The 14,289-nt window shown below is 36.4% G+C and overlaps 1 protein-coding gene across 1 annotated transcript in view; it reads right to left on the bottom strand.

Moving 5' to 3' along the window:
• Positions 1-14,289, bottom strand: part of STARD9 (StAR related lipid transfer domain containing 9) — a 93,040-nt gene that overhangs the window by 29,632 nt on the left and 49,119 nt on the right. The window contains exons 14-21 of the mRNA XM_005419529.2: positions 12,875-12,952; positions 12,063-12,137; positions 11,387-11,566; positions 7,571-7,622; positions 6,558-6,695; positions 5,643-5,725; positions 4,514-4,617; positions 2,321-2,368 (exon numbers count right to left, since the gene is read on the bottom strand). Of these exons, the coding sequence (XP_005419586.1) occupies positions 2,321-2,368; positions 4,514-4,617; positions 5,643-5,725; positions 6,558-6,695; positions 7,571-7,622; positions 11,387-11,566; positions 12,063-12,137; positions 12,875-12,952 (758 nt within the window). The remainder of the gene's footprint in view (positions 1-2,320; positions 2,369-4,513; positions 4,618-5,642; positions 5,726-6,557; positions 6,696-7,570; positions 7,623-11,386; positions 11,567-12,062; positions 12,138-12,874; positions 12,953-14,289) is intronic.

The following is a 14,289-nucleotide window of genomic DNA, read 5'->3' on the forward strand; positions in this document are numbered from 1 at the left end:
ATTTTTCCCAAGGGAAAAGGAGTTAAAAATAAAGCAGAAAAAAAGATGTTGGCAAGGCATTTTGTGCCCTTGCAAACCCCACACTGAGAGCAGTCACAAGTTAGAGCTACAAGCCTAACCACTAATGCACACCTCCACCACTGCTCCCACCTTCTCCAGCTCCATCCTCCCCCTCTTGCCGCGTCCAATCCGGAGCCCTTCCCGCAGGGGCTCAGAGCAGCAGCAGCAGCAGCAGCAGCAGGCACCACGCACAGGCACAGGATCTAAATCTGCTGCTGCTTCACACAGGGGCCAAACCTCTCCCTCCTCTTCCCTAAAGCAAAGGGAAGAGCAACAAAGGAGATACAAAGACCTTGTGTTGTCACCCCCTTCAGCCTCCTGAAGGGATGCCACTCACAGAATTCAACCCAAAAGTTGGGGAGTGGTGGGCAGGAGGTGGGAGCCAGAAATCAGTCAAAATGGCCAGCAGAGTCAGAAACCTATAGAAATAAGGGATCTTTGGAAATCTATACATACAGTAATCCCCTTCACAGAAGTTACCATCAAGTGAAGTACCATTTAGATTTCTGATTAACTGGTTTGCTTAGAGAAAAAGCACACTGTTCTGTTTCATATGTAATTTTTTTAGCCTTTCTATGCAAAACCTCTTTTTCTTTGCCAAAGTCCCCAAAATAAAAGTAAAGCAATGACTTATTTAAGGCACCCCTTTAAATACATCTCTAAAACAGACCTCTTTTTGGCCAAGAGTCATAGGCACAAGACACAGCACACTCTCCAATAAAGACCAATGCTGCCTCTTTAAACTCCAGTTTGTTAACATAGGTTTTCCCTTCACATTGTCAGTTATATACAGAATTAGTTAGCTACCCTGCTAATCCCCTACACACAATTCTGCTGTAAATCATAGAGTTGCTGTAACTGACAGTGCATTTCTCTGTGAAACAGAATATTTGAGGTATCTTTTAAGAGATGCAAAAGTTTTCTTTAACCTTTTTGGGTTTTTTTGGTAGAGCATTTTGAAATTCTCAAATGAAAGCTGTTAGTGAGAACTCAGAATATTTTACAAATGGTAGTTGGACAAGTTAACTATGCCACATTAGAATAATAAATATGTTTGTTATGCTGTATCGAATTCCTCCCCCTGTCCCCCAGTTTAACAATGTTGGTATTTTCAAGGAAAATGAGTTTAAGCACGTTCCAAGCACCTAAATAATTCAGTGTACTGCTATACCACTGAACTCTAATGGAAAAACTCCTATAGGTGTTTTTCTGAAACCAGCAAGACAATAAAATCAGAGTTTTTATTTGTATGCTGTATGTTATTAATGCAATGGCAGGAGAAAGACCTTTATTATCTACTTATTTGTGGTGATGCTGTAATATGATGACTGACGCCATTCACAAGCCCTGTGTGTTTGCTGGCTGACAGCAAACATCAGAAATTTGCCATGCTGGGGCTATTATGAGTAGGGTGTATGAACAAGAAACCAAATTAGAGTATAATGACTCACAATGCCTGACGTTTTAATATTTGTGTGCAGTGGTAGAAAATAGTTTTTCCTCTCATTTCTCTAAATATTTAATGTACAATTAAAGGTTGAACTGGTAATTCAACCCATAAAAGGCAGATGAGAAAAATATCACCATACTGACAGCATGGGAGATAAGTCTCCTATCATTAATAATCATTACTGTAATACATATATTGACATGATCTGAAATAAAAAATCCAGAAGAAAGTAAAGTACCATCAGATCCTGATGAAAAAGATACTTAAACCCATGGAAACTCAACAATTTCTGAATTACTTCTGTTTGCAGCTGCTGTGCTCCTTTGCATGAATGAACCACATTCTATGCCAGGAATTATTTCTCATTTTTTACTTTCCCCTAAAGCGATTTTATTCTCATGAGAAGACAACCAAATTTATCCAAGCAATTTTCAAAATACTAATGAGCATTCCCAGTACCTACTATTGGCACAAAATCTAATACATTTAGGGTTCTTATATGCTGGAAATTGGTGGCAAATTCAGAGTAAGCCTCACTCTATTAATGGTTTTTAAATGCATTCTATACATGCAACAAAGATGCAAACCATCTGCACAAGATCTCACATGAATAAAGATCATGGTTGCAGAGCCTTGTCTGTAATTCATCTTCATGTACAGATTCTTGTTCCAATATGATAAAATACTTTGAATTAAAGCTTAAAGTGTTAGCTTCCATCCCTTCTGGGGGAAATCAGTATAGCACAGGAGAAAGGCAAAACTAAAGGTGCCAAAAATTTCAGCATGATTTAGACACATTAATAGTCTTACCTTGGTTCAAGAGAGCATTTGTTTTCTTCACAGTTTCTACATTTTTGACTGCAAAAATAAAAATAGGAAATCATAAATATTTGGAAAAAAGGCAAGAAAACTTCACTGAAGCCTATAGCACACAATGTTACTGTAATTTTCAGTAGAGGAAGATGCAGATTTCTAGCAGCTGGGATAGCACCAAGAACTTTTAAGTGAGAGGGAGAACAAGACACATACAGCTTTACCTGGTCTTCTATTTTCCTCTAAGCATTTCTTACTGACAGAGACAAGACCCTGCATTAGGGTGGACTTTTCTACTGCTGATCAAATAAACACTCCCTGTAGTCCACTTAGTCCTGCATTATGGTTTGCAAAGTATCTCACACACACCTCTTAGTACTTGACATAGACTTTTCTTCATGAGACACCACATATATAATTACATTCTTATAATATCAATCTTAGGCTAGATGTCTCAACCATAACCCTCTCCATGAACAAAACTTGTTGTCTGTACAGAAATACAGGCTCACAGGTTACTGCAAAGCAAGGCTGAGTGGATCAATTCAGTTTACCTATGTCAACTAACTATTCAAAAGGACAGTAGGACCACTGGATTACTTCAGGTGAAAAAACAGCTATTATAAGATGTAGTTTACAATCATTCCTGTAAGAAATGGACATTGATAAAACCTAAGCAAATCAATACCATAACATTTTTCTTTACTGAAGTAACCATCTGAAATCCTGTAGGTAAGCATGAGAGTAATTTTAAGCAATGTAATATGCTTGTAATATCCTGTTCAAGAGATTAAAAAAATTGTTCATCACAAACATGTCTTGTATCTGAACATGGTTGGGAAAAAAAAATCAATCAGAAATGTTCTGCAGTTTTGTCAGGCTAAAAAGGGAAAACCAAGGATAAATTTGGGATAAACTGTTCATAATGCTTCTGGATTTCTTCAGTTTTTTCTAGATTCATCCAAAAAACTTGTGACAAGAGCTCCACAACTAATGTTTTTAACAACATAAAGAGCACCTTGGTGTGCACTTTTAAAGGTCATTAGACAAAACCTTAATTTTAAAATTATTTATAATTTCTCCTAAGAAAAAAATGCAATGATGTGTAAAATGTTCTTCAGTAAAGAAACAAAATGAAGTAATGTTTTGTATAGGCAGGTATCACTGCAGCAAATGAAAAGCAAATGCAGAGATTAGATACCTTAAAGAGAACATATAAAAACACACTGTCTAAAGTGGAAAGCAAGCCACTTGATAAGAAACATGAAGAATATTTAAAACAGAGATAATATTTTATGCTCATAAAAATGAGATTAAATACTTCCTCTAGAAAGAGATAAAAGATTCCCAGTATGTTACCACACCAAAAACACTAGCAAGAAGCAGAACCACCAGCAGATATGAATGAGAAGATGGCTGTTTCTTGCCTTTAACAGGTTAATTGAATGGGCCAGGCTGAGAGGCATTAAAAAAGAAAAAGAACACAGTTATATTTAATTTAGTAATATTCTATTTTCAATGTTATGCACTGAAACACATAATTCATTTTCCTGATACATATTAATCACTGTCTTCATCACACCAATTCTTTCCATTTCATAAAGTCTCTGCTACAAAAGCAAACACTAAACAATGAGTATGATCAGCTCTTCAACACTTTGAAAGCAGTATATGCCTTATTTACTGTTCAGTTAAAAAAAAAAACAAGCAAGGAATTGCATTGGCTTTCTGAGATGAAGGGCTCAATGAGGACTTGAACTAAAGGGAATTTATGAACAAACCTTCTACTTTCCTCAACAAATTAGCAGTGAAAGTAATAATTGCCTTGGCTAAATCATACCCTGAAAAGGCCATTCTGTGCATTGAAGCAATAATATTGTAAAAATTACAGATTAGCTGTAAAGCAAATGTCCAAGTGAACTGAATTAAGGCTGACAGTCGCATCTGAGGTACTTTCTTAATTGAGCATCAATAAATGATTTTGCAGGTTTGTTGCTTGTATATCTTAATGTTCTATATTAGTCAGCTGGCCAATGTATTTTCTCTGATTTTTTTATTTGACTACCTAAAAATGTGGTGGGACTTACTCTGTATACACCTTTCCTTTGTCTGAACCAAAATCTTTTGTCAGACATCATCCCAAAAGAGAAATTGCTTGTTCAGTTGCTTTTTTCTCAGTTTTAAACTTACTTGTAGAGAGAAGAAAGGATATAGTGTGGAGAATTGATGCAACTTCCATCCAAATTGAGCCAGTCCAAAGCTCCATAACTCATAGTGGGTGGGGTTTCATTAACCTACAGAAAGCACACCACATAGGACAGGAATTAAAAAAAAAATCACAGCAACCAAGGAAGCTCCAAGGTATCATTAGTACTGTCATTGTTAAGTACTGTGTGCAAGCCTGCATAGTACCTCCCATGTGAGTTTATAATCTCACACTTCTGCTTAGTCTTTGATAATTAGCAAAATTACTAAGTGTTTGTTACTGAGTACATCTCTATTTGCAGCTCTATTTGAATGTGCTGCATGTTTCATTAATCAAGAAACTAAGAATGAAAACAAACAGAAGTTAAGCCCCTTCTCTCAAAGGGAGTACAGAAGGATGGAAGAGTGGAAAGCAGAAAATAGTAACAAATGAAAATCCATTTTAAAAGGTAGACTCTTGCCAATAGCAGTTGATAATATGGTTAATTCCTAAATGAGAAAATTTCTATTTTTTAAGTTAGGTTTTTTAGTTACATTTGTCAGTAATTTTAAGAATTACCTCATTTCTTAAACATTATTGAACTAGCCAACCAAATAATATCTTACAGTGATTAGTGCGTAAGTTTAACATACCAAGAAATATTTTGTCTATTCCTGATGTATGAAACAATTAACTGCTTCCAGAGTTAACGACACTTAAATACTTAATCCCATAAATTTTTGATTTCTTCTAGTATACTTTATTCAAGACAGTGAAATGATAAAGAAGGAAGATAACTCAGAAAATTATCAGATGTGGAAAGATTCTTAACTGGTCTTTTCACTGCAGCATTCTGCCTTTTTGTTTCAATCCTACTGTAGTCATGACTAGAAATAGGAAACACTAAATTATTCAAGGGATCTGCATCATCTTTTGCTAAGCACATCTGAAGGAAGTGCTGGTGTCCTCCCACAAGAGGTTTAGTGTCATTACAGGCCATTAGATGGAGGAAATGAAGCAAGTGAATACGATGATGAGATGAAATATTATCTTTATCAAGCTGGCTTTTAAGAAGAAGAAAAATAGGAAAAGAAAGAAAAAAATATAGTAGAGAAAAACAGTTTTAGAACTTACTGATCTTCTTAGTCTTAAGAATGCAGCTTCTGCTGGGTGATTGAATCTAAACTTATGAGATTTGCCAAGAACAACAAGGGCCCCTGTGAAAACAAAATAATTAGACATTTACAGAGACATAATTCATCAAACTACTATAGAATGGTAGGTTAAAAAAAATCTGACCAATTGCTTTCTGTAAATCACAGAACAGAGAACTATTTTAAGAATTTGTCACTATGGAATGGCAGAGTTATGAATCTGTAATGACAGCACCCAAGCAAACTAATCTTGGAGATCTGTACAGAGTAAACATAACTGTAAATTCCCCGTTCATATTAAAAGCCAGTATGACTTCATGCCAAAACCATAACCAACGCACTGCTGAAAACTTGTTTTTACACTATATCTTTAAGACTGCTTACACTATAACTTTGAGATCACTGCAAGGTCCCAGGAGCTGGACTGTTACTTCAAGGAACCTGAAAGCGTGGAAGCCTGATCCATTTAATCTGAATTCATTCATCATAGTCTGTGACTTAGTGGCTACCAGCCTCCACCTAATTACATTATGAAAAAGCTGGAGGTTGTTTCAACCATATTGTATAATTGCCAAAAAACCCTTTCAGTGATCAGCTGGCTTAGAGTCAGTCTCCACTATTTTCCACAATAAAGCCTCTAACTGCATGTCTTCCCTTTTCAGAAACCACATACTACTGTTGCCAAAAGGAGACAGAATATTGTCACCAATGTTTTAATTTTACTTCTATGGGGTACCTAATTTATTTAGCCATAGATCAAACCTTGTGGAGCTGGCAGCAGACTGAGAGACATCTTTCATTGATTTGCTCAAGTTCCATAAATTATAGACCTAAACTGCAGTGATATGGTGACCATAATGCAGGGTTCATTTTTCCCAGAAAGCACAAATCTTGCCTTGTGACAGACGGCAGGATCCAGCCACCTCACAGCCATTGACGGAGCAGCGCGCGCCGGGGCCCGGCCGCAGGGTCACGATGCCGCCGTGGTTCTCTATCGAACAGTGATTCCTTTCAATCCACTGCCCCTGCAAAACTGCAACATAGACATCATCTCACCTGCGAAACGGCTTGGGGTGGCCCTGCTGTCCTCAGACTACCACAAACTGTTTGACACTATGCATACTTCATACCCCAGAGAAACATAGCATGTGCAAAACAAGGAGATTAAATACTGCTAATTAATACCTAATCACAGAAAAAACTTACTGTTGAAACTCACTATTGAAACTAGTGATATTGTTTCTGTATTTCTGATACTGGAAAACTACATATCACTTTCTGATCTGTGAGCTGATGTGCAAATTCTTCTGTTATGTTGAATTTTCTTAATGCCATATATTATAATTTACTAATCTTTTGGCAGAAAATAATCAAACATAATCAAGCTTAGCAGAACTTAACCAAAGCTGGAATCCTGCAAATTTAAAAGTTTCCATTCTCTTTCATAGTATCTAGCTCCTGAGATTGACTGCAAAAATTAAAAGCAGAAATTAAATTAAGTAAGACATTCAAAATAATTTGGACTTTATATCTAAAATATTCTGTACAAGTAGAGTTGAAAAGCATTTTCAATGTCTCATGATCACTTGTGCCCCTAGTTTAGGACAAAATGTCTGAGAATTTGGATGTAAGATGTAGATAGTTTTAAACTCTAGTGTCGCATTTCACAAGCAGGAAGAAAATTCTGAAGAGATCTCAATTTGGTCAAATCCAGTGACTTTTTGACCTTTTAAACAAAAAATAATCACATATTTTAGCAAACATTAATAATGAGTGTCTTCTACTTAACTTCTTCAATAAAGACAGCTGACAAAAAGAAACACTACCTGTCTGTTACACATGACAAATGCACACCTCTTGATCTGACCTGAGCATATAGCAAAATAAGTTGCAATATCATTCTCTTACCAATGTCTTGATCTTGGTCTGAGTCACTTCTTCCAATTTTGGTTGTTCCTTCCTAAAACAAGAAAAGAACTAATTTAAAAGTTGGTTACAGGAAAAACATACTATATATACTACTTAAAAAAGCTTTGGTACATCATTTTAGCAAACACTTGAAATAAATTGCCTCTGAATGACTGCATTGCTAGAAGTGAATGCTGTGTACTGGTAAGATATCAGCCCACTGTCCCCCTTAGCATTGCATTTACTTTCCATCCTGCAGCTATGTCAGCTTCTATGGCTCCAGCAGATAAAGTAACCCTTAGTGGATGACATTTGGACTGTCCTTGAGACAAGTATTTTGGATATGAACATGTATCCTGATGCTTTGCACCTTCACAGTGAGACTTGGTGATTGCAGATATGAGGTCATTATTTTAATAAAGAAAGAAGCTGCAAAATGATGATTCAATTAACCAGGCTTTTCAAATTTAAAAGTAACAGAATTCCTAATTTGTAAGGGCACTTTGTCATAGATTATGAACTATTCAATCTAACTCATAAAGAAGAACTTTTTTCTGAAACTTAAATGACATCTATGAAGTCCTCCTGGTGCTTATGGTATATAGGCAAATTCCCAAACCTGAAGATTCAGTAATTTCAATTAAAAAACTGCCTAGAAACAAGTGTCTCCAGAACAAGAAGATTTTAACTATATTATGGGTCAGAGATGGAAGTGAGACGGTAGTTTTATGGTTGCCTGCAAATACCAGTAAAAAAGAGTTGTTTAAATAATAACAAAAGAAAAAAAAAACACCTGCCAAAAAAAGCAATTAATTCAATTAATTTACTATCTGTCTATTACTTTCCATTTCCAGTTCTATATTTTTCCTTAGGAAAAAAAGCAAGATAATTTCCTAATTCTAAAGAGACACTGTAATTGCTTTTGGTAAAGTGATTGGTAAATGCACTCAAAAATAACTTTAGTGGCAAGCCTTTAAGTTTTATTAAAATCAATTATGGACAGTAAACAATGTAATTTTGTATTCAAATTAGAACAAATTAAATATACTCTCTGCTCCAAGTGTATTGTAAAGCCTGAATTTAAAGATCAAGCACAAAGTAGTAATTGGAAGCCTGAAAACTGGGAAAACAGAAGCTGTGCACTACTTCAAGGTGCCCCAGTTCTGGGTAATTATGGGTAAATCACGGGGGTTTGTGCACTGGGCAGAAAGGGAATGGTTATTGCAAAGCTCCTCACAGAGCTCCGCTGTCTGAGCCAACCAACAGATCTCTGCTGAGACTTTATTTGCTGGAGAGGCTGAAGGCTGGACTGTGCCTCTGCTTTGAAGCAATCACCAAGTTACATGTCATTTTAATGTTCAGCAGACTCAAAATATCCACCTGGGTTGGCTGCTACTTCTAGAAAACTTGTGGTCCATATGGCCTTTGACTCGTGTCAATCAAGTGAATTAGCAACATGTATTTTATACAGAGAGAAGTAAATCAACTCCTAAAAGTTCTCTTTATCAATTATCTTCTTCACTATCAATTATCTTCTTCTTTGGCAATGAAGTAATTATTGTAATTCCAAAAGAAACTTTTTCCAAGTTGCTGAACTAACTCTCTTGTAATACAATGTAATTAAGAAAAGTGTATTACAGCAGTATTGGTTCAGGAAATTCACAACAGTATCCCAGTCAGTGGAGTGATTCTGGTTAAGTTTAAATCCAACTAAAAATTGCAGGTAAGACCAAGGGTACAGATACAATACAAGCAAACCAACTCAACTTGAGAAAACAAAGAAATAACCATCTCCCAGGACCATGATGATTTAATTTTAAAAATGCTATTATTGAGCTAAAATTGTAATATTTATACTTTCCTAATTTAATATTGAGTGTTCCACCTGAAAAAGGGAAAGATGTTTCAGATGAAACAACTGCACAACCTGACCTGAGTACACCCCAGCGCATCTTCACATCCCTTGAAGTGTCTTTACATTGTTACCTCTTCTGGCAGTTCCTCATGACTAGGGGTAGAATTCCTAAGGTACATTACAGAACTATAAGAGTAGGATTATTTTGCCCCTTCATTTCTGGAAGTACTCCAACTCTCAAAAAAGGCTATGAAGTACACCTTTTACTGAAACAATAAACAAACTGCATATTTTTAGGCTATGCAAAAAAGGTCAGCTAAATCACAGGAAAGCATACATCCTTTATTAATGAAAGGCAGGTAATTAAGCATAGGCACAGCATCGGTTAGTGCAATTAATGCTATGAAATATCAGGGGAGTAAATGAGTAACACAATATTTATTTTGCATGATCTGGAAACTGCTGCTGTGACCTCTCTCTAGAAGTACGAGGTAAAGAGTTGTTATACAGTGAAGCCTTGGTTTGTAAGGAACCACTAATGTTTTACCTTCTTGCTGTTCAGATGAAGCTAACAGACACCAGAGACTAAAAGATGTAAAGCACAAAGAAAAGAAAAGGCAGCATCTAGAAGTAAAGAAAGAAGGAACAAAGATGTTAGTGTGACAGAGTCGTGAATGACTTCAGAAGGTGACACTTCAAACCATGTTATGACATTAAAATGAATATATTTAAATTAGGTGTTATCAAAATTAGTGTGGGGAAGTATTTGCTCTTTCCCCAATAGCACATAATAGAAAAAACATTTAAGTAGTAGCAGTTGCTTTCAATAAATATTTATTGTTAATGTAGGGTTGAGTAGTTGAAGTTGCATGTTGATCAGCACGGGACAAAAATACTTGGTCCCTAATAATTACTTTCTGTTGTACAATTCTTACAATTGTACAATTGTACAATTGTCCCTTACAATTTCTTTCTGTTGGCATGAGAAAAATCAGTTAAGTTTCTCTTTCAACATGATAGAAGAACAGCAAGATTTCTGTTTTAACTACTGTCATTTTTAAGAGGAATAAAAAAATCCTGTGTCCCTAAACTGTTAATTACCGCAAAATCTAGATAAAGATTTTTTATTGGTAGACAGATACATGATTTTTAACTGTATTTTACATATGTTTTGGCAATGAGCGCACACATGTAGAAGTACCCATCCAACATGCCTTTCACATTAAGCAGCATCAACATTTCATTAATTTCCATTCATTTAAACAACATTAAAAATGTTGACGTCTGGCCTAGCACTAGCTGTATCAAAACCCAAAAAACCCCTAAAACCATCTGACCCAGCCATGCACATCATATGCCATAATGTTCAGTAACGTACATACAATGTACGTTAGCAAAAATCTTAGCAAAAATCTTGCCTTAAATTAGCAGCTACAGAACACAACAATATCTATGAGGCCAGGATTTCTACGTGATCTTCAAAAATAGCCAATCCAGCAGTATCACAAGTAACTGGTATCTATGTGGCAGATCGCTCATAGGGTTAAAAGCAAGGTATAGTCATTGCCAAAGTGAGCTTTTGTTTCTTAAACCTTACTTTTATCTATACATATACAAATGCATAATAAAATTTGGACCAGTGTGTCTGGAATACTTTAAGCACCATCCTTTGTGTTTCCACATATATGGACACATAACTGCCCTCATGCTCTGTGGACTAATTTAAATATTTTGCTTTGCTTGTAATATAATTCAGATACTTTGCACATGCATTCATAAGGGGTCAAATTATATTAATATATGAATTTTTCTCCATTTCCAATTATTTTCTGCTTTTCTCCCCCATTATGTCTTGTGATCTGCAACCTTCATATTTTGATAGCTGTTGCTGTAATGTCACCCTCACCACTCTCCATTTCCAAAGAAGAAAATATTTTCAAATTAAAGTGACCATATCTCACCCTGAGATGGTATAGCACCACTCCTGTGCTGAGGATATCATCATCCATAGCCATTAGATGAGGTAAATTAGAATCTATTGTTACTCCAGCTTTTTCTTTGTTGATGTCCACACTGTATTCTTCCATGATGGCTTTTCTGTCTGTCCACTTAATTGTCCAGTCTTTGGTCAATTGCTCAATCTTAAAGAATAGAAGAGAGAACTGTTTCATTACTAAGCAGGCTAGTTTTTCTTTTTGGTCACGCTAACAAATTATTTTGCCTGTCTTTGGGCAAAACCTAGAGTCTGCAAAACCTTTCCAGGTTAGCAGTGATCAAATCCTCTCAGTAATTTTGGTAAGTGTACAATAATTTCATTTGACTAAATTGGAGTTTATGTTAGAAGGGAGAGACTGTGTATAATGGATTGCTGTGATATATTGAGACAGCTTTCAAACAAGAGGCAGATTGTGCAGGCTTAGTGATGCACAATGGACTGTGTCCCATTAAAGACATGAGACTTTTGTCACAAACTGGTGGAGCACACTCAACATTAATTAAGGACAGCAGTTTCCTGCATCTGCAGAGCAAAAAGGAAAGGATTAAGACAAAACAGTTTTTACTGTAGTTTCACAACTACAGCAATGCTATCCCCCACGCCTAGAGAGAGAGATACAGCACCAAGTAAATCATACACACCTTCATTTCGTTCTGAAGCACCAGCTCAGTCAGATTGCCATCCTTGTCATCACTCCAAGAGGGACTGGAATTTCTCTGTACAAACAACAGCCACCAAGATCTACATGTTAGTTTTCTTATTCACAGCTGGCAGGCATGTTCTTTCATTCTCCAGCATTTCAAGGAGATGAAGTCAAGAGAAGGAAAGACAGCACACATGCTGCCTTCTAGCATTTGGCCTACATCTCTCTAGCTATTGCATGCAATTTTTTGGCGTAAAGAACTGGTAGAAAAGCAATAACTGAGAGATAGTTCTGTGTAAATACATTCTGAAGTGTAAGTTCTGTCTCTCCCAGCAAAACATTCTCTCCATGGCTTGGGAAACCAAGACAGTATTATTATTACAACAGGGAAAAACACCAGGGATGTCAACTGTATTGTGAGGGCTCCCAGATATTCGCAACTCCTTTGTGGGGAGAGAGCATGCAGAAGTGTTAAACATCAATTGATCTCTTGGAGCTTCCATACCCTTAAAATAAAATATTAAGCTACCCTTAAGCTACCTATACCTTAAAAATAAAACATCCTATTTCTGGACAGGTAAACCATCCAACTCCATGAAAGGCAAGGAAATCCTTTTGAATCATTACATGACTACTTATACTTCAGGTTCATCAGTACAGCGAAGAAAGAGGAGAAATTACAGCAAAGCAATTAACCTTATAATAATTACAAAATCACCCAGAGAACTGTTTGGAAAGATAAACAGGTGAGATGAAAGTAAACTACCTAAAGTTAAACAAAAGCTCCAGTAGAGAAATGTTGCTACATACCAGTTCAAAGCTCATCAGCATAGTTTTCAACCTATCAATTTCTTCTCTCAGTTCTCTGATCAGTTTCACATTTGCATCCTGAAACATTGAGACACAGACCGTTGGAAAAATCAGTCTCAAACTGTAGTGTAAGAAATCAATGTGGAGATATTCCAACAGCTAGGAAGAGAGGAGAATAGACAAACTCACAGCAGTACTCCTTGCTTCACTCTGCCAGGCCCTTGAATGTACTACCTAGGGACAGCTGGTTCTCATCTTTGATAGATTCTCTTTTACTATAAACCTTTTTCCATCTCTCTTCTGAACACAGACCTACCATAGCATTTGTTCCCATCATGACCAGATGGATACATCACTGCTTCTAAGGATTTACCTTCAAAATAGTTATATTGCATCAGAAAGATGCTGCAACTTAAAGCTGGTATATAAAATCCAATTGGAGGAGACAAAGCCAGAGTGTCATCCAGGATGGTATTAACAGCCTTTACATACACACATAAAGATACATACATAAAGCTGTTACATATAGAATTTCCTGCCTGCTTGGTGTGAGGCATTTATCTCACTTTCAGAGATTCAGAGATTCAGTGTTTCTGCACTGGCAGTTTCTGGAAAACAGCTTTTACAGACATTTCAGACAAACTCTTGAGTCAAGAATCAGCTTTCTCGGGGCTGCCAGGTAAATTTGCAATGACGGGAAGAAGACTGAAGGGCTGGGGTCAAGGGTCTACCATGGGCTGTGCAAGAGAGTGAGTGGTACACAAGCTGGGAGGCTGCGAGGCTGTGTGTGACAAGTGACTTACCCAGGAGTGTTTATGTGACTTCAGCCTGTCACGGAGCTGTGAACTGCTGCTGGCAAAACCAAGCACACAATTGCTGCTACTATTGATGTCTGAAAGCAACTTAAAGGCACTGCTAATTAAAATGCAAATTAAATTTGGGAAACCTAGGATTAGAAGGGTTTCCTTCTGCCCAAATTTAACATAGCATTGCTAGGAAAGCAAATAGTGATGTACAACTCTAAGATTCTATCCTTCCATCTACAATATAAAATCTTGATACACTCATGCCAAATCACAAAAGAATACTGCTAAAGCTGTAAAGTCAATAGATTAAATATTAGGAAATGACTGGAATCAAGACTTTTTTTTGAAAGCTAAATTCATTGAATATTCTTAAATGGATGCACTGTGATTCAGTCCTTAAGTCATGCAATCGTGTGTAAAGGGGGCCTCATGCAGAATTCCAGGTCAAGAATGGTCAGTTACAGAACAGCAATTCTTGAGTTTTATATTTCTAGTGTATGTGACTGTAGATCTGGATCAGTATGTGCTGCTTGAATTTCGCTGTAAAGACAGAATTATGCACTTCCCTATGAATTATTTTTAATGCTTGTTCTAATGACTATAGTATTG

This window comes from Geospiza fortis, unplaced genomic scaffold (genome assembly GCF_000277835.1).
Source record: "Geospiza fortis unplaced genomic scaffold, GeoFor_1.0 scaffold66, whole genome shotgun sequence".
NCBI lineage: Eukaryota > Metazoa > Chordata > Aves > Passeriformes > Thraupidae > Geospiza > Geospiza fortis.